Source organism: Trypanosoma cruzi, genomic scaffold, assembly GCF_000209065.1.
Source record: "Trypanosoma cruzi strain CL Brener 1047053516473 genomic scaffold, whole genome shotgun sequence".
Taxonomy (NCBI): Eukaryota; Euglenozoa; class Kinetoplastea; order Trypanosomatida; family Trypanosomatidae; genus Trypanosoma; species Trypanosoma cruzi.
This window is the reverse complement of record NW_001849521.1, coordinates 113,482-132,181: the sequence shown is the minus strand read 5'-3', so window position 1 is coordinate 132,181 and position 18,700 is coordinate 113,482. Positions and strand designations below refer to the sequence as shown.

General features: G+C 51.6%; 9 protein-coding genes across 9 annotated transcripts, besides 13 other annotated features; all 9 read right to left on the bottom strand.

Annotated features, from left to right (window-relative positions):
* Nucleotides 1-18,700: a sequence feature (heterozygous, Esmeraldo-like haplotype).
* On the bottom strand, nt 2-4,954 carry Tc00.1047053507837.100 (hypothetical protein, conserved; the record flags this gene model as incomplete). The annotated part of the gene is made up of 1 exon (XM_804228.1): nt 2-4,954. The coding sequence occupies one exon, from the start codon at nt 4,952-4,954 to the stop codon at nt 2-4; it is 4,953 nt and encodes a 1,650-aa protein (XP_809321.1).
* Nucleotides 3,134-3,167: a microsatellite.
* Nucleotides 5,091-5,157: a sequence feature (T-rich).
* On the bottom strand, nt 5,210-7,186 carry Tc00.1047053507837.90 (cell division cycle protein, putative; the record flags this gene model as incomplete). Its single annotated transcript, XM_804227.1, has 1 exon — nt 5,210-7,186. The coding sequence occupies one exon, from the start codon at nt 7,184-7,186 to the stop codon at nt 5,210-5,212; it is 1,977 nt and encodes a 658-aa protein (XP_809320.1).
* On the bottom strand, nt 8,035-9,372 carry Tc00.1047053507837.80 (GTPase activating protein of Rab-like GTPase, putative; the record flags this gene model as incomplete). The annotated part of the gene is made up of 1 exon (XM_804226.1): nt 8,035-9,372. The coding sequence occupies one exon, from the start codon at nt 9,370-9,372 to the stop codon at nt 8,035-8,037; it is 1,338 nt and encodes a 445-aa protein (XP_809319.1).
* Nucleotides 9,584-9,638: a microsatellite.
* On the bottom strand, nt 9,792-10,442 carry Tc00.1047053507837.60 (phosphatase-like protein, putative; the record flags this gene model as incomplete). Its single annotated transcript, XM_804225.1, has 1 exon — nt 9,792-10,442. The coding sequence occupies one exon, from the start codon at nt 10,440-10,442 to the stop codon at nt 9,792-9,794; it is 651 nt and encodes a 216-aa protein (XP_809318.1).
* Nucleotides 10,551-10,577: a microsatellite.
* Tc00.1047053507837.50 (40S ribosomal protein S11, putative) lies at nt 10,751-11,281 on the bottom strand (the record flags this gene model as incomplete). The annotated part of the gene is made up of 1 exon (XM_804224.1): nt 10,751-11,281. The coding sequence occupies one exon, from the start codon at nt 11,279-11,281 to the stop codon at nt 10,751-10,753; it is 531 nt and encodes a 176-aa protein (XP_809317.1).
* Nucleotides 11,326-11,356: a microsatellite.
* Tc00.1047053507837.40 (hypothetical protein, conserved) lies at nt 11,592-12,488 on the bottom strand (the record flags this gene model as incomplete). The annotated part of the gene is made up of 1 exon (XM_804223.1): nt 11,592-12,488. One exon carries the CDS (start codon nt 12,486-12,488, stop codon nt 11,592-11,594), a length of 897 nt encoding a protein of 298 aa, XP_809316.1.
* Nucleotides 12,586-12,610: a microsatellite.
* Nucleotides 12,746-12,789: a microsatellite.
* Tc00.1047053507837.30 (hypothetical protein, conserved) lies at nt 12,858-13,901 on the bottom strand (the record flags this gene model as incomplete). The annotated part of the gene is made up of 1 exon (XM_804222.1): nt 12,858-13,901. The coding sequence occupies one exon, from the start codon at nt 13,899-13,901 to the stop codon at nt 12,858-12,860; it is 1,044 nt and encodes a 347-aa protein (XP_809315.1).
* Nucleotides 13,904-13,925: a microsatellite.
* Nucleotides 13,966-14,012: a microsatellite.
* Nucleotides 14,120-14,165: a sequence feature (T-rich).
* Nucleotides 14,377-14,410: a microsatellite.
* On the bottom strand, nt 14,413-15,846 carry Tc00.1047053507837.20 (protein kinase, putative; the record flags this gene model as incomplete). The annotated part of the gene is made up of 1 exon (XM_804221.1): nt 14,413-15,846. The coding sequence occupies one exon, from the start codon at nt 15,844-15,846 to the stop codon at nt 14,413-14,415; it is 1,434 nt and encodes a 477-aa protein (XP_809314.1).
* Nucleotides 16,029-16,054: a microsatellite.
* On the bottom strand, nt 16,070-18,700 carry Tc00.1047053507837.10 (separase, putative; the record flags this gene model as incomplete). The annotated part of the gene is made up of 1 exon (XM_804220.1): nt 16,070-18,700. A coding segment is annotated over one exon (2,631 nt), but the record flags the coding sequence as incomplete, so codon positions are not given.

Here is an 18,700-nt window from a genome sequence, read left to right as displayed (position 1 = left end):
CTCAGTCCACTTCTGAAAAGGCACCGCTCGCCTTTTCCACAGCGTTCGAGGAGGTATTGTTAAAATGCTCTACCGATTGCTGGGTAAGCTTTGCCATTTCCATGTGCAAAGGGGTCTCCGGCGCAACAATGGCGACAGCCGGCGCATGCTCCTCCAAAGACACACTGGAAGCATCATTTTTCTGCCGTCGATTGCCTGCCAAAGAATATAAACGCGACAACCTTGAAATGCGTGCAAAGGCGGATGTGATGTCAATATTTGGTGCAGCGATTTCGGCATCCGGGTGCTCAGCGCTGAACATCTCCAGCGGCCGCACAGCACGGAGAGGCACGCGACCGTGTTCCACTTCCTGCAGCGCTGGAACGGGCAGCAGTACATTTGGCGCCTCAGCAGCAGGGTAAGGGTCCAACTTTTTGCCTCCTGACGTTGTGCTGCCCTGGGACTGGCGATTCATTGTTTCACGCAGCCTCCGTTCTCGCTTCGTTGAGTGCTGCTGTATCTCTTTCGTGCGGTTCTCCTTTGCTTTGAGACGCAGCAGGCTGCGAAGCCCTCGGTGTCGACCATCGCCCCCATCGTCATCGGCGGGTTTTAAATTCTCCGGCAGCACAACTCCTCGCAATAAAGCAAAAAAATTGTTGTTTACATTAAGACTTCTTGCCGCATGCATGGCGGCCTCGTCCTCTATCTCACGCAGTGCATATCCCCATATTTTTTCGATGGTTGCATGCGTCACGGTCTGCCGGGCTTTTTCGGCTTCGCACAGCGCATTAAGTTTATCGCGGTTGTAGTTCGATGCGAGGGTAACTTTAGCGAGACGATCGTGCATAGACCGCAGCGTATCCGAGTCGCCATAAAAGCCGGCAAAGACATCAAACACCGCCGCTACACGTCGTTCCATTGCGGTGGAGGACAAGGTGTACGTCGAATTAACCAGGTAGTTTGGAATCTTTTGCAGCGCCACGGACAGGCGCTGCACCTGCTCGCGGTACCGTTGCACCGCCTTCACCATGTACTGAGAGACATTTCGCTGCTGTTGGTCACAAACCTGATTGCACATCTCCATGACATCCTTGAGATTCCCCCCCGACATGCCGGGCAATCGGCGCAGAAGCGGTGGCGGGTACATAGAAAAGTGGTGGTCTGTCAGAGTTTCCACCTGTGATTTCGTCACCGCAAGCCACTCGTTTAATTGCCGTTCCGCAGGAATAACTTCCGGAAGTTCAGTTGTTGTGTAGAGCGCGGCCATCATACAACTCGGTATTGCAGAAGACTTCGACTTACTCCGTGGGCGTCCTTGCGAAGAAAAAGAGGTAGTTGATGGTGTTGGTGTTGTCGTTCCAGCTGCTGTCGTGGCCGCTTCCTCCGCGGTTGCGTCAGAAGTAGCGCCAAGACGTGGATCGATGTAGTTTTCCTGCGGTACGTTAAATAGCTCCACGCCGTACTGTAGGCAGTCAAGGTGCCGTCCACGCACAAAAATTTTCTCGCGAATGTGATCAAGAAGACGCATCACTTTTGACGGATCACTCGCACGAATCTGCCGCTGCGTCTCGATCCTTAGATCTGCCAGCCGCCCACTCAACTCCGCCTCCACCTCACGTGTGCGGTCTTGCGTCAATGTGATCGCACCTGCCCCCGCACCCCTTGCCATTTTTTGTACTTTCTTCGTGGGCGTGACGGCGTGGGAAGAAGCAGTGGAGCCACGACCGGTAGCAGTCGACGACCGCACCTCCGCATTGCTGAAAGAAACGCCATACTCCCGACCCACCATCTCTACAACCGCCCTGGAAAAGTCATACGGTAAGGACTGCGAGGAGAGTTTTTCCTCCAATTCCTTAAGCATCTCCTCAATCTCCGCCTCGCTGGTCTCCGAGAGTGTCGTAAGGGAGTGTACCTGCACCTTGAGCCGTGACAATATCTCCTGCAGACGCGCCAAAAGTTGCAGCTCCCCGGCGTTCTGCTCAAATACTGCCGTGTAATTGGACTTCATCGTGTCCAAGCGCCGCACGTGTTGTTCGCGCTCTGAGTTGAGTTTCTCCTTGAAAGCCTTTGCGGCGTTGTGAAGCCGCAGCAGGGTGTCCATGACTTCTTTGCAGCTGCTGTCATTGCAATCGTCCCATGCGCTCGTGTCATGAATATCGTCCAGGTTATCAGGAACACTCTTCCCACAGCCAAGGAGATAACTACGACACTCCGACTCCAACGACTCCCTCTGCCTTGTGAAATCCGTCAAAATCCCATAATGGTGATTAGTATAAGCCTCCAAAGAGGAAGAGACAAGGGAGGCAAAGTTCCGTTCCTGCGACACCAGCGCATTTATCGCGTTCGTCTTCGGAGCCATTTTCTCCAGTTCCTGAAGCTGCTCGAACAGTTGGCTACTGAGGGCCTCTGCGTCGCCAAATGCTACCATAGAAGACCAGGCGGTTTCAAGCGCCAAACAACTCTCCCGCAGACGAGCGCAGCGGTTCTCTTTCTTCAAGTGCACCGCCTCGACCTCGCGTACTCGCCCCTCAAATTCAGACTGCATCTTGGCAGGGCGACGGCGGTGATGCCGCAGAATTTCATTCGTCTCCTCATCGACCGCGGACTTCTGTGCGTTGCACTGCTTCTGCAGATGCTCCATTGAAGCGTGGCGAAGATGAACTGTCCAGTTGAGGACTTCAACCCGTAGCATCTCGCACCACGCCTCAACGGTAGACAGCGAAAGGGACGTCGTCCCGCCATCTTCCTTAAGCGCGTCCTTTAGAAGCGCCTCGTACGTCTGCAAGAAGGCGGGCGGTAGCACGACACTCAGCACCGGGGAACGTCGACTGGAGTTTGCGCCGCTTTCACTCCGGGATTGGTTGTCCTTAATCTTTTTACTGCCTCTCTGTTTTGACTGAGACAACAACTTCTTGCTGCCTGACGTCGAAGAATTGCGTCTGACATCACCCCCGCCGCTCTTCCGACTTTTTTGCTGCGACGACTGCGGCGATGCAACTTCTGGTGAGGCTGGCGAATTGTCTTCCAGTGCCGGTGGTCCAATGATGAAATACAGCTGCCCATCCACTGCGGTGATGGTTGGGTACGGTGGCATCGTCTCCTCGTCGCTTTCGGAGTCCGACTCCACCACAACACCCCTCCCGCGCCCTTTTTTCGTCGCGGCCGCCTCTGCCGCTGCTGCCGCCGCCAATTCACGCTCGCGCCGCACGCACGCCTCCTCGCTTTCAAGGCCAAAGAGCAGCAACAAATTAGCGCAGTGCTGCTCCATCTCCGTCTGCCCCTCCAGCACGATGCGTTGCAGTGACTGCACGGTGTGGCGGTGGAAATTCGCGTGCTGCGCTGCGATGCGTTCAAGGATAACAAGGTTCTCGACAAAAAATTTCTCCGCCGCCTCCACTGTTGTCGAGTGCTGCAGCTCTTTTTGCTTCCGTGCGAGTTCTGCCTCCACGCGTTGCAGGGCATCATCGTGGTCTTTACGTGCCTCATAGAGTTCAATAAAACGCGAACGAATGAACCCAAAGGCCTTTGTCACCGTCACCTCCAACGCGTTCGTCGCCTTCTCAAATGTCAGCAAAACGTTGCTCGGCCCAGTGAGCAGAAAGCCTTCAAGTGTCCCGTGCTGACCATTCAGCTCGACCTCCACCGCGCTGGTGAACCACTCACTCTCGTGTCGGATGGTTGCCAGCAAAGGCAACACTTCGGTGTCCACCTCCCCACTAAATTGTGCGTGCAGCGCGGCATTCGCATTGGTAAAGCGCTTATACACATCATCTACACCATGCAATGAGGCCCTCTCCAGCATCTCCGTTTCTTTCTCCTCCGGCTGGCAGACCCACTGCACAAGGGCATGCAATTCCTTGAGGATCAATTCCGCCTCTTCACACAGCCGCTCTTCCTCAATACGGACTTCCTCCGCCACTGTGGCACACTGCACCAAGATGTTACGCACCAGAACGTTCGCCTTTACACGCCACTCCATCGTCACCTCCGAGGGACTCACCGGAAAGACGGGTGAAAAGAGACAAGAATCAAAACTGCGTAGCCAGCCATCGGGAAGCGTGCCGCCGCACACCTGGCCGCACTCCATCGGCTGTGGATCACGTGCGCGCCGCAGCGTCTGCACCGTTGTTGCCACGTTACCAATAAATTGCGTCCCATCACGTCTTATGCTGCCAACCAGTTGGCTGATCTTTTCCAACGCCTGCATTCGGCACCGCGGTCGGCGAAAATATGCCGTCTTTAGCAAAGTTACTGCCCACTGTAAACTACTACGCATCATGAGCTCCAGCGACACACCGTACACATCCGCCAGCTGGCGGCTATAGTGCCGTTGCCGCAAGATTTCTCGGCAGCGCAATTGTGCCAACAATGTTTTCCTACCAGCTTGGTTTTTGCAGAGATGCTCGTTGATGTCATGAATCGCCCGCTGCGCCATGACGTGGGAAGCGCCGATGCTTGTGTAGCTGATTTTTGTCAGTGCCTCTACAAATTCCACAAGAGTCTTCTTGAGCCGCTCACGTCTCTCCTTTTCACGTGTCTCCAAGGCCTCTTCGCATACGGCGATGGCATCAACACGCATTTGATGCGCATTTCGTAATTCGACGCACAAATGAAGGAGACGCTGACGCTCATCCTGCAGCCGGGCCTTACTATCGTCAATGGTTACCTCGACCTTGTGATAATGGTCCGTGAAGGGCTGCAGGACATCGTCCGCGTCACTCACTATGGGCTGCGCAAGTTGATTTTTGTGGCATTCCACGCGTTGCATCTCCGCCCGCAGCTTCTCCTCCCACTCCTCGTGGCTGCGCCGCAGAAATTCCTTCAGGTTCAAAAGTTGCAGCATTTGCTCCTCGTCCAGCTGCTTATTGAACTCCCGCACACCGTCGTGGAAGGCGCCCAACACGTGCTGATAGCGTGCCGCCATCCGCGTCTGCAGACGCGACTCCTTCGCGGCTGTTCGCTGCAGCAAGACCATCACGCAATGCTTTCTCGTTCCTTCACAACACAAATTGCCCCCTCCTCACATAAACACAGAGAGAGAGGGACACAAGCACAAAGAAGAAAAGCCGAAAGCAAACAAACAAACAAAAAATGAAGATTTAAAGCGTGAGAAAAAAAAAAAAAAAAAAAGGAACAAGAGACACTACAAACAAAAAAAGAAAGAAAAAAGAGAGAAAATAGGGGAGTGGAAGAGTAGCAAAGTCGGAACACAAAAAGAGGCCGGAGCGCTCTACGAGGATGCGGCCCTCCGCAGCGCCTCCCGTAGTCGATCCAATAAATTACGCGAGGATTCCTCCACCATGCACAACACCACTTCACGCACAAAAGCGTTTGCCTCCGCCACGGTGACGCGACGCATGTTCATCCATCGTTCCACGTGTTCCTCCACAAGAGTTGAGATCGTTCCCACGTCACCCGCAGCGTCGCTGCCACCGCAGTCTTCCACACACGCCACGACACGCTGCACGACGTGGTCTCGCAGTTCCTTCGCTGTCGGAAGCTGAATCTCAAGGTGGAGATCAAGACGACCAGGACGACCAATGGCCGGATCAAGTGCAGAAAAACACGGCGCAGACGCAACGACAAAAACAACATCCCCATCGTTGGTGCTATCGCTGATGCCATCCATCTCTGTGAGCAGCGTGCTGAGCGTGCGATCGGCCGTGTTCGACACCTCACTTGTTTGCCGTCCGCGCGGAGGTGCCAGGCTGTCAATATTGTCGAGAAACAGTGCGGTGGGCGACATAGCTCTCGCGGTGGAAAAAAGAGCGGCAATGTTTTTCTCCGTGCGCCCCACCTCCTTCTCAATAAGTGAAAGACCATCAACAAACATCACATGCACCCCGCGCGCAACCTCGGTTTGCAGTCGACTCGCTAGTGCTTTCAACAGCGCTGTCTTCCCGCTTCCTGACGGACCGCACACAACAACGCCTTTCGGAGCCCTCACCCCACAGCAGCGCAGCAGTTGCAAGTGAAGCAGCGGCCAAACGACAAACTCCTCGAGATCACGCACAACGCCATTCATCGCAATAAGTCCGCAATAAGCATCAAGTCGCTCTACCACCTCGTGATGTTCTTCGACGTGTGACTGCTTCAATCCGCATGACGCCTCGCGCTCCAACATCTGCGGAAGCATATCCCCCTCTTGCAACGCCGCCAGCTGCCCAGCCGTGTGCCCCGCAAGCAATTCGGCCAATTTCCTCCGCACGTCTTGTGAATAAACAGACGAACCGCTATGCATTTCAATGCAACTTAGTCGTTCCTGCAACGACGGGTGTGTGACGTGAACAACTCGTGAGGAAAGGCGCGTTAAAAGTGCACTGGGGAGGGAAGTGGTGGTGGTGGCTGTGGCAAGCACCACGGCGTGAAACTGAGTCTGTGCCGTTAGTGTCGGTTCGTTCAGTTCCTCAAGCACAGCGCACAGCTGGTGCGACACGAGCGAAACCAAAAAATTAGCGTCCGCCCACAGCAAATCAACAGCATCAATTGTCAATAGCAGAAGGACGGCATGGGCACCGTTTGACGACTCCACAGGTGGAACGGCAAACATGCAGCGGATCATCGTCAAAGCCTCCCGATCGCTCATCTGAAGCAGACGGGCAATATCAACATCACGGCGCTCCAAAAAGTGTTGAACGCCCTGCACATCAACAACAGACGGAAAGTGCTGGGCAACGCGCCGCATCGTGTAGGTCTTTCCGACACCATGCTCGCCAGTAAAAAGGACGGAGCATACACCCGGTTTCCGTGCCCGCTGCAGATAGTGGAGGATGTGAAGCACAGCCGCTGCGGCGTGCCTCTCGCCAAGAATGTGGCCTGCTTCCGCTAAAGGACGCAGCACAACACCCGTTTCTACAGCCGCCGCTTCGACACGCACACGGTCCGCCTCCGCAAGAATCCGCAGCGAAGCTCCAGAAGCAAGCGCTTGCTCACTGAGCGTCGCTTGCACAGCCAGAGTGACCTCCACACCGCCGAACGGGTTATAAACCCGCACAAAAGTTCCTTCAAGGATGCCGGAGAACATGACGCTCGTGCCGACACGTGAGAGGGCCACCACGCGATCCGCGGCTCCAACAGCAACACCAGCACTTGTAATGGCGGAAAAGAATGTGCGGCATGCGTCAAGCGGGTGACGGTGAAGCTCATCAGCCGGGGGCCACCAAGTCAGCGGCGCAGCCACAACCAGCAGCCCCATCTCACCGCGCATGGACACAACCCAACCCAATCCACTCACCACCTCAGTTCCCTTCTTTTCCTGTAACAACAACAACAACAAAAAAAAAACAAGTGAATGAAAGGTGAATCTGCGCAAATTGGGTTATCTCCGACCTCCAAAAACCAAAAACAGGAATAGAAAAGAATAGCATGTTCACCAGCCACAAAATCAGCCGCAAAGAAGACTCTCTGTGGCAAGTTGCGTCGCCGACGCTTGCAAGACAGTCTCCGCCGTGCGTTGCATGTACACCAACTACTCATCCTGCTCCATCGCCATATAAGTCACTCAAACAGTCGCACCGTTGTGCTGCAAAAAAAGCAAACCGCTTCTCAAACAATCAACATTTTCCAAAGTGAAGTCATGCCGCCGTTATTCCACCACCTCTCTCACTCTCGGAGGATAATGTAAGGGTAAAAAAAGCGTTATTCAATTAGACAAGGGGCGTGACGCTCGCGAAGGGAGGCACAGTAACCGCCAGGCCTTCCAGTTACCGGTCTCCAGGTGCTCAAAGGGATTAGACGTTACCATTCTTGTCTGCATTCCACCTTCACAGCTTCCAAGAAAGAGGCAAATACAGGTAAGAAAAAGGGCAGCAGTGTGTATGCGTATATAAAATATGTATGCATGCATATTTATACTAAATATAAAGAAAACACGCAGAAAAAAAAAAGAAGAGCAAAAGAGTAGTTTAAATTTGCCTTTGATCCACTCACACATATATGTGTATAAGCAAATGATTGCGCACGCACGATTGTCACTTTATGGCACAGGGAGTGTCATCAGGAACCCACAACCACAGGAAGACAAGCGCAGTCCATCGGTTGCATCCTGGCCCCGCATCACTCATCGAAAGGGAAATAAGTCCGCATAATACGTTGAACAGAATCACAAGTTGTCAAGCTCAGTGCCACGGCAAACACACCGAAGAGCACAGCGCCCATTAAAGGCACTGATATATGCTTACCCTTCCAGGGCTTGCGCCACTCACGGAACAAGAAGGACCACAAAAGCTTCAGTGCGGAGTTTCGTGTTCGTTCGTCTGCCAGCATCCCACGTTTCTTCACATTACCCCGAAGAAATTCCTCCCGCGCTTCCTTAACGCACGCCAAGTGCTTCCCTTGAAGTGCAACGGTGTGACGCAACATCTCCCCAAAAGCCACCCAATTCCTAGTCGTTAAAACCTCCTTTGGGAGTCGTGTGAGTTGCTTGTACACGTTGGCCATGATCGTCAGATTGTCATCATCATCCTCGGCACCTGCGCGTGCCTCTCGGACGTACCCCATGATGCGTTCCTTCTCGTGTAGCAGCAAAGCGGCGGTAAAGAATATGACTGTGTGCTCATCCGCGTGGCCAATAAGAAAATCAAACAGACGGGCAACGACTTTCGTATCCTCACAAACGTGCGTATACCACGTGATAAGCCATCCAACAATGTAGTGTGACTCGGGAGCGACACCGCAGGACTCCAATGTGGTGGCAAGTTCCACGTCCTCTTCTGCCAGCACTGCATGAACAGCGTAGAGCATCGACTCGGACTGCCTCAGTTTCTTGTCACTGAAAGACTTCCATTGTACTCGAAGTAGACTCTCACAGACGGCAACCAACACATTCATCGAAGCCCCCTCCATAACGTACATAACAAAGCCCATCAGCTCGTGTAACCCTTGATAATAGTGCCGCTCACTATTATTTAAAAGCACATGCTGCAATAGGTTCTTCAAAACATCACGCATGATTTCCCGCTTTGAATGGTCGCGATATAGCAACCAAAGTGATCTCTGCACATCCACCTGAATGACACGCAAGTCGCAGTTGTCTAAAGATTTCTTCAAGTCTACCGTTTTTTTACCACTTTGGACGCATTCTTCCGTTTCTATGGCAGTGGTTCTCAGCCTTGGCGTGTCCACACTCGTTGCGCTGGATGGGCCTTGACTACTTCCCTCGGAGCGGCTCTCTTGGACACAAGGCACGCGCATCGGCCTGTCGAGGCCCAGCACCACATGACGCCATACCGCGCGACGAACCGTATTGTTTTCTAGCCCCTCCTCCACGCACCGCCTTCGGCACTTGTCCAAATATAAGACCTCCTCCTCTGATCCGCGCAGGTCCTTCACGCGAGGGAGCCTTTGTGGCCCCGGGCTGGTTTGCTCTTCCTGGCAGCAGTAAAGCGGTTCCATTACTCCAACCCCAATTTCCGCCAAAAAAATTCGTCTGTCCACCTACTCGGGTATATTGCCCAATTGGACACACCTCTTGCAAACTGCGGAACGAGAAGCTCTTGAAGATGAACAAGAGAAAGAAGGAAAGGAGAAAACATGAACCCTTACCCACCCACATCCCGCAATAGTTGGTTCTGACAGCCACAGACGTTCAAGCCCAACAACGGTCATAATAATAATAATAATAATAATAATAATAATAATCATAATCATAATAATAATAAACAGTAAAATGGTATCAAAATGGAAGATGACAAAGTAAAAATAAAACGCCAATAAAAAGACAAATAAAAGTCTAATTAAAGAAAATGGCGTCAAAAAAGGATCATTCATACTTATCTCATCTTACTTCCCCCTCTCCTTTTTCTGCAGAAGTCTCATTCATTGTAGGGCTTCGCCACCATTCCAGTGGGGGGTTCCGTCTTCACTTCTCTTTTTCCCACGTCCTCCCAATTTGTTGACAGAACTGTCCCGTTGCTCTCCAAGAACGACTTCATCATTGCACGGCGTTGCTCATCGGTGCCGTTCCTGTATATCTGCTGGAAGAGCGCATTCAGCGCCTGATCCCCCTCCGGCTTCACATCCTCGTCGTCAATTTTCACGGAGCTCCAGTCCTTCCCGCGGCTGTTCGGATACTTCAGTTGCTCTGCGGACGCCGGCAGGCTTGCTGTGGCGACCGGTGCTGGCGCGGCTAAATCCGGCACCGTATGGGCGTCATTTTCAACTGATTCCAGCGTCGGCCATTGCAGTTCGCATGCCTTCTGAAACGACACCTCAACCTTCGTTGCTCGCACAGTTACCGTTGGTGCTTCACCGGCTAGCGGGGCGTAGAGACGGTCAATGTTGTATTGATACTCGCGCCCCGACGCGTCAAGACGGATGGTCACCGTTAACGACCGCGCACTCGCCTCTACCCGAACATCATTTTCCTGACGCTCACGTACATAAAAACAAAAGTTTATACGGGCCGGACATTGAAACCACTCGCAGCGCACGGTTCCCTCAAATGGCTTCGTTGCCACACTCATTGTTACGTCTGGTAAGGAAAAAAAAAAAAAATTAGACGTGCTTAAAGCCTTATTTCACCCACGACAGACCCTTAGCGGCGTTTAGCCCAAAACAAATAAAAGATCGGGAAGAAAAAAAAAAAAAAAAAAAAAAAAGGAGGCCAAGCGGCCGCAATTAAGTGCGCACGTCAGTCATTCTATCCACAGCTCAGCAAAGAAAGAATGCCACACGCCAGCAGGTAAACAAAATCAAATAATAAAAAAAAAAATACAAGATAAATTGCACAGTAAAAGAAAAACAAACAGCTGAGATCAGTAGCGCAAAAGAATCAGTTCTTGGAAAACTTCCTGCCCAGCTTGCCCGGTGCGGACTTGCTGACAACCTCCAGCACGTTGTAGCGGATCGTCTTGCTCAGCGGACGGCATTGGCCAACAATCACCTCGTCACCAGGCTTGGGGTCAAAACAGGGGCTGCAGTGCACCGTCAGGCTGCGGTGACGCTTCTGGTAACGCTGGTACTTGCGGATAAAGTGCAGATAGTCGCGACGAATGACGATCGAGCGCTTCATCTTGGTGGAGTGCACAACACCGCGAAGAATGCGGCCGCGGATGGACACGTCGCTGGTGAAGGGACACTTGCGGTCAATGTACTTACCGTTGATAGCCGCCTTTGGAGTCTTGAAGCCCAGACCAATCTTCTTGGAGTAGCGGATGTGGCCGCTCATGTTGACGTGCTTCTTGTTTGGGTTGTGGCTGTTCTCATTGACCGCCGTCTGACGCTGGTAGGCCTTCTCATGCTGCAGAGTCAAGTCGACGGAGTGCACGCGGGCGTACTGTTCCGGGGCTGTCATTGTGGGCATGACTACTGAGCTCTACTGATCAAGAAAGAAAAAAAAAAAAATCAACAAACACACACACACACACACAAACACACAAATTCAGAGAAAAGAAACTGAGTTGAAGGAAGAAGAAAAATACATGCACTCTCAACTACTCATGCGTGCATAGAAATACTTGCATAAATAAACGGAAGTCCCAAAAACAGACCATCAAAGAATTGCGTGCAAGCACAATTTATACAAATGCACAAAAGTCTTGGGGTTTCCAACCACGGTGAGAACTATGTGCGTGCATTTGTCTGTGTGTGATGTGTGATAATCTTTCGGGGCCTTACAGCTGGTGTGGGCCTTGTGTGCATCCGGGGATTTTAACAAAATCGTCAAACTCGTAGCGCTTCTTGTCGGGGCAGCACTTCCAGTATTTGTAGGTGTCCCAAAAAACCGGCCCCCCGGTGTGATGCCGACACGCTGTCGGATGATTCTCACTCACAACAAATTCCTTCTGGCAGCCGTAGTTACGACACCGCGCCTTACCGTCCACAATCTCCTGCGGCGGTTGCCGCTGCGCTTCCGCCGCCCCTTCAAATTCCCTCGGCCCAGTAGTACGAGATGCCGCGGTGTTTTCATCTCTATGCGTCAACGCCTGCACCTGTTCTACCGATAAGGGTGTGTTGGAAGGAGGCGGGCTGACAAAAGACACCGGTCTCTTCTCTGTGCTGTGGGGGCCCACACAACACGGGGGGATGGCCTTGAAATCGTCCCAGTCGCGTGCGCGCTGCGTCGGGCAACACCGCCAATACTTCTCAATGTCGTGGAAGACAGGCGGTTCCGCATGGTAGTGGCATGCTGACTCGTGGTTCTCCGCTTGAAGAAAAAACTCTCCACATCCAAAGTTTGTGCAAAGGACCGAAAATGGTTTCTGCTCATGCAGCACGGACTTCGCCAAATGCCGGATGTGCACGTCATTGTACTCATGGATGCGTGTTTCTACCACATCCGATGGCTTCAGCTCCACGTTGCCGCACCACAAACTGAGCTCCTCAGCCAAAAGGGGGTTGTCAGGATGCTTCTTGTTGTAAGTCGAAGTTATGAAACAACGCAGCTTTTCGCACGGTCCGTTGAGCCAGCTTGCGGGAATGTCCATCTTCACCTTGAAAACCTCCGTCAGACTGTCGTTCACCACGCACCCATTCACATCCTTCCCTTCGTAGATAAAGTACACCTTCATGTCCAATGTTGTTGTCGCTTTTGCTAGCCTCAACGGCGCATCCAACGGAGTGAGGCAAAAACGTGTGTGCACATGTAAGAGAGAAGGAAAGATGCATATAATAATAATAATAATAATAATAAAGAAAAAAAGGTGCAGGGAAAACACATGGTAACATGCAATTTATCTTCCCTTCAATTAAATAAAGGCTAACAAAAAAAGGAAACTTGGCACATCTAAGAACTAATGAAAGACGCCGAGTCATGAGCAACAATACCAAAAAAGAAAAAAAGAAAAAAAAAGAAAAAAAGAAAAGAAAAAAGGGGAAGTCGTATGAAAAAAAGAAAGTTGTGTCTTCTTTTCCTTCTAGTTTTGCTTCTTCTGTTTTTTCTAGTTCCGCGACGAGTGGGACGTTTGGACGTTTATGTAGGATGCGTACATAGGTGTATGGACAGGTTTACTGGAAGCACCCGTGGCCGTCTGCCGCTGTGATGCCGCGTCTCGGCGGCGGGGCATGTTTACCGTCGGTGTGTAGTGCGAGGCTGAGAGTTCCAACGGAGGTGTGGCCTCCATGTCGTGATGCGTCGGCACGGGAGGGGGAGGCCGAAGAATTGGTGGCATGGACTCCGATCGCATCACCTGCTGCAGCAACAGATTCGCTCTTTTGGCCTCCTCCGCGGCACGCTTCGCCTCCCTCACGCGCTCTCGCCTGTCCCGCAGCCATACTTTGTATTCCGCGATTTCCGCCTCCGACATGATGCCGTACTTCGGCAGTGCGTTGCAAAGGTACACGGCGGTGCCAAAAAGGTACACAAAGTACCCGACGCTAGCAAACAAAAAAAGCGGCACGAGGCTGCAGAAGGGCAGGTACGCATCAGAAACAAGTCCGCAGTGAGTCAGGTATTCCTTTAGAAGTCCACCCGAGACGTTCGCCATGAGGCTCGTCCGAAGCACGAGAGAAATCATCACAATCTCGAAAGCTGAAAGAATGTCTTTTCGAAGTGTAAAGTTCCTCCAACTGACACTGAAAAAGTTGTGCTCGACTGACGATCGGTTCACCACGCCCAGCAGCAGTGCAAAGCCGCAAAAAAAGATCGCCAAAAACATTTGAATGGCGTGGTCCGCGAAGATGTCGTCTGTATTTTTAATTGAGAGCACCAAATGAACGTTCCTAAAGGCGTAAAGATTTCTTTTTGTCACATCAAATCGGCAATTACGCGTCTTTAAAATCAGCGCGGGGACTAACTGAAGCGGGTTCCGCAGCCACACGGAGTTGACAAATGTGCGTTTGCTGGCAATCAGAAAATTCGTCGTATAAATCAAGAAACATACGATCTGCACAATGGTGGCGATATCGTGCAGGAACATGATACGCTTCTCAGACTTCAGGCGGCCCCTATTGGGACGCCGCTGAAGATCGCTCACAACGTGCATGCGCTGCTGCTGCTGCTGCTGCTGGCCGTCAGCTCCCTTTCAGCACGATGCAAAAAAGGCTACAACACACACACACACACACAAACAGACAAATGTAAATAGACACAGACAGAGATGGATAATAAGAAGTAAAGAAAATCCGCATCAACTCGCCATTGCGGCAAGCGGGGCCGTTATTGTAGGCACCGTGGCAAAAAAGACCCGTCCACACAAAAGGTAAGAAAAAAGAAAAACAAAAAACAAAAAAGAAAAAAGAACAAAAAACAAGCCAATACGATAGCGGCAAAAAGACGCCATACAAACACACATGTACGCACAACATTAAAGGAGCGGGAATGTGAGAAAAAAACAAAAAGACAAAAAAGAAAACCACCCGAGAAAAAAAAAAAAGGTCATTGCAAAAGTGAGCACAAAAGCCTCTGTAAGATTCGCATCCCCCTCTCGGCTTCACTTGTGAATAAAATCAGAATCAGGCATAATAATAATTTTAATAATAATTTTAATAATAAATTTAGCCGCGATGCTTAAAAAGAAAAGACAACACGTTTTTTGGCGTTTTTCTGCGCGTCCCCTCGCAAATTGACGAGCACGACGACCGCGGCGAAGGTGCCACTGTCCGGTATGTCGGCTCCGGCGACGACCCACGTTCATCGCTGACTGCCGTCTCAGTGAATAGCGGGCCACATGGGGTGCAGTCACCCACATGCCGCAGTACGCTTTGACCTCGCACGTACTTCAAGCAGTAGCCCTGCTGGGGTCCAACGATGCGGCACCATGTGGTGACATCGGGCAAGCAGTCTTTGGTCTTAGCTGGGCTTTTCAAAGAGAGTCTACGCCCAACACTCTGCGAGAAGCTGCGCCGTCTGGACGTCGCTTTGGAACGCACCTCGTTGGACACAAAAACATGATCGCCAAAATGAAAAGTTCCAATAATTTTTGCGTCCAACCGCGGCTCTGCAAAAACAGTTACGGTGTAGTCCTTGTGACATGCAAAGAGACAAAGTGCACCACGAAGTGGTTTGCTGCGCCACGGGCATTTTAACAAAGCATCTGAGAAAAGTGGCAAGTTAATCAGTTGACGCACGGAAGGCCGTGAGAATGGCCGCTTTGTCAGCATTGACATAACGAGGTCACCCAGTTCCTGTGAGTAGCGTACCCGGGATTTTCCCGCTGGGTGCGGTGGCTCCAAATTCGTAATCGACACCCGCAGAGCGGCAATGTCATCGCCAACAAAAGGCTGAAAATTCGTCATCATGCGGTAGAACACAACACCGAGACTCCACACATCGCTCCCATAACCACAAAGTCCCTCCGCGATGGTCTCTGGTGACATAAAGAGTGGTGTTCCAACAAACATGGAAACATCCACCGCATCATTAACGCTGAAGAACGCGCTGAGCCCAAAATCGGCCATCTTCAGCGTTGGTATCCGACTACTTCCGGCGCCCAGCAATATGTTTGTCAGCTTCAAATCACGGTGAATAACCCCCTTCGTGTGTATGTGCGCCAGAGCAAGTAAACATTGAAGGAAAAGGTAAAGCAACATCTCCTCACTAAGAGGGTAATTCTGCTGCAGATAAGCCTCCAGGTCGCCCCACGGGCAGTATTCCATCAGAAAGCATACAACGCCTTGACAATCCTCGTACCACGTGTCGAGGAGACGCACAATACCGTCATCGTTGAATCTTGACATGACTCGTGCCTCGGTCAAGGCAGCCTGCATTTGCTGCTGCGCCAAATTGCCCTTCTTCTCCTTTTCCTCCCTCTTCCGGAAGCGCTTCACCACAGCCCGTGCACCAATTAGATTACGATCCTCCACGAGAAGGACTTCCCCAAAGGAGCCACGGCCCAACGTCGTAAGGACTTTTAACTGTGTCCCCAAGAGTTGACGACGCGGTAATGTGTTCTTCTCCAGGAACTCAACAAAACCGGAGGCCCTCTCCATGAGGTTTAGAAAAATTACTTGATTATTATTTTTTCTCTCCCCCTTTTCCAGCGATAAGAGTCACACAAGCAAAGGAGAAGAGCAGAAAAAGGGAGACATAGTATACCCGATCCAAAACAAACAGCAGCCACATTCATGTATAAAACATGTGTATTTGCGTATTTGCAACACGCAACGCCCTGAAAAAAAAAAAAAAAAAAAAAAAAAACAATCAAGAAGACTTTCATCCATCAACGGTTCTCTCCAAGGAAAGATTTGTGCCGTACAGAACTGCGGCGCACCCCGTGAGAAATGGCAGCTTACAGGCACGCCTTGCTAATGCGAGAGCCTCTCCAACGGTCCGCGGAGGGAGTAATGAAGCACCATCACCATCATTAACAGCTTCTCCTGCAAGCAATAATAGGAGTCGTTTTGTCAATCGATCAATTTCACCATCGGTCACATGCCACAGACATCCCAGAAACAATGGACATCCCGCATGTAAAAAGGCGTAGGGCATACCGTACGAATCATATGAGGCGCCACCCTCCATATACGCGCTGCTGCAGCCCATAAGGAAGACAGCAGGAAACTCGTCTGGATCAGGAAGCCGTTCATACAGTTCTCCGCGGTGTAGGAAGCGTTCCCCTTTTCCGTGCCCGACATAAACATAAGCTTTTGCACGATATGAGTAAAGCTCGTGCATAAGCTCGCCGCATGGCACAGACTGCGTACTTGCCTTCCATCCAGTTCTCCGGCAGACAGGGAGAAGACGTTTTGATGTCTTTGGCATGTCACCAGCGGGGTCAATGACACAATACACTCCGCCGTCACAAATATCTAATGATTCTGCTTTACTAGTGGAAATGAATGTCGATGTTGGAACACGGGCAACATTTCCGGCCAACAGGACATCCATGCCCTCAAGTGGAAGAGCATGAAGTTCATTGTCCAATACAAGGTATAAAGAGGAGCGCGAAAGAGAAAACAGATCCAAATGCCCCAATTCCGACTCACATGCAACTGAAATCGCTTTACACATCTTTGCTAGTGCGGAGAGGCACGCTCCACGCAAAGCAGAAAGAAGACCAGTTGAAGGTGCAGCAATGCCATTTTTGAGAAGCTCAATTTCCAGCGCCTCAGAGAGATTGCACAATACCTCATCACACGAGGCACATTTGCCCTCCGCACTTCCGTGGGACGGACTAAATAACAATTTGCCTCCGGCGCAACAGCGCGTCCCCAAGAAGGGAAGTCCAGCCAAAATCAGCGTCAGGTCCAACACATGGTGCGCGGGTGCGCCAATGTCATGAAGCAATTGGGCGGCCACCTGTTTCAGCTCTAAAAGACAGGAAGGGGACAAATCACCGCACATCGCCACACGCCAGCATCCAAAACACTCGTCGGATTGCAGCTTCTCGACAACCTTTCGCATTGCGCTGTCGAACGCGTGTCGCTGCTCCCACCACTCAGCTCTCGCCTTTCTGCTTTGCCTCTCCACCTCACTGTTGCTGAATGCTTCCGTGGCGTCGGAAGGCGCCTCCATCTTCTCCTTCCCCAACAAAGAGACCTCCTTGTTGTAGAGGGCAGCTTCAAGGTGCCGCCGGTTCTGCGCCTCTATTTCACGCATCCTCGCCACCATTTCCAGCAAAGTCCTTCCAACTGGCAAAACCTTCTCCCACACCGTCATCCCCTCCACACTGCTGCTACGGCTGAGTTGCACACCCTCATGATCGCTTGTCAAAAGCACCTGCAGCTGGCAATGCGAATGAACATTTTCTCTCGTGTGAAAAGTGCCGCAAAATGCATCAAACACACGACGCCGCGAAGAAAATGTGCGTCCCGCAACTACTGATTTCGTTTGCCGATACGGCGGTGACATTCCGGAAGAGCGGGGCAGAAGCACTGGGAGTAGGACGCGGGTAACAGCCGTCCAGTATCCATCCGTATCATCATAGTGGCAGCCCTGTGCAAAAGCAGCAATCGCATGTAAAGTTACAAGAATATTTGCCTGTGACGACATCCGCTCACAGATGCCCGCCACAAGAGGAATAAAACACCTTGCAAGTGGCAGATCCCCCTCATCCACTAAGAAGACGATCAGACGCGAGAGTCCATCAAGGACAAAAGAAGGAGCAATTTTGTCTCGCAGTATTTGATGACCAATCGTTCTGTCGCCACGGATCATCGTCAATCCCGCCGGCAGCTTATCTTCAACCGTCTGTGATGACGCAAGGATCCGCAGCACGTCTGTGGCACGCCATTCCTGAGCAATTTCATGCAGTAGCGGGCACGGCACTCCGAAGTGTACATGCGTGGAAGCCCGCTCTCGTGGTGCACATTCTACACCTGCACCGTCGCTCCCCACCGCTCTGTTAATAAGGCACTCCAGTTCAGTCCCCCATAGCAGCAACGAGTCATCGCCCAAACTTGGCGCCGACCCCGTTCGAATAAGCTCTATTGCGATGTCAGCATAGCGATGCCGTTGCGCAATGGACACCACACTAGAAACTGAAGCAAAGGGGAAGCTTACGGAAGAGTTGCACCCTTCCCTTCCAGTATAATGCTTCAAGAAACACGCCACACGAATCGGGGTAAAATCTTCTCGGGGGACGCAAAGATCTGTACTTGCTGCAGCGTCTCTAAGAAGAGTGGCCTCTTGGGATGACATTTGAAGTGGCCGTCGAAAATCTATTAGATAGCACGTCTTCTCCGTGGCAAAAGACTTCCTCAAGATACTCATAGCGCCGGAGGCACGACGTTGCACCTCCTCCTGAGATGCATGGAGAAACGCGCACCCCTCAGCATACAAATTCATACAGAGACGGTCCCACTTTGCCACCACTTGGGGGTCATGAAGACCCACGCGCACGCA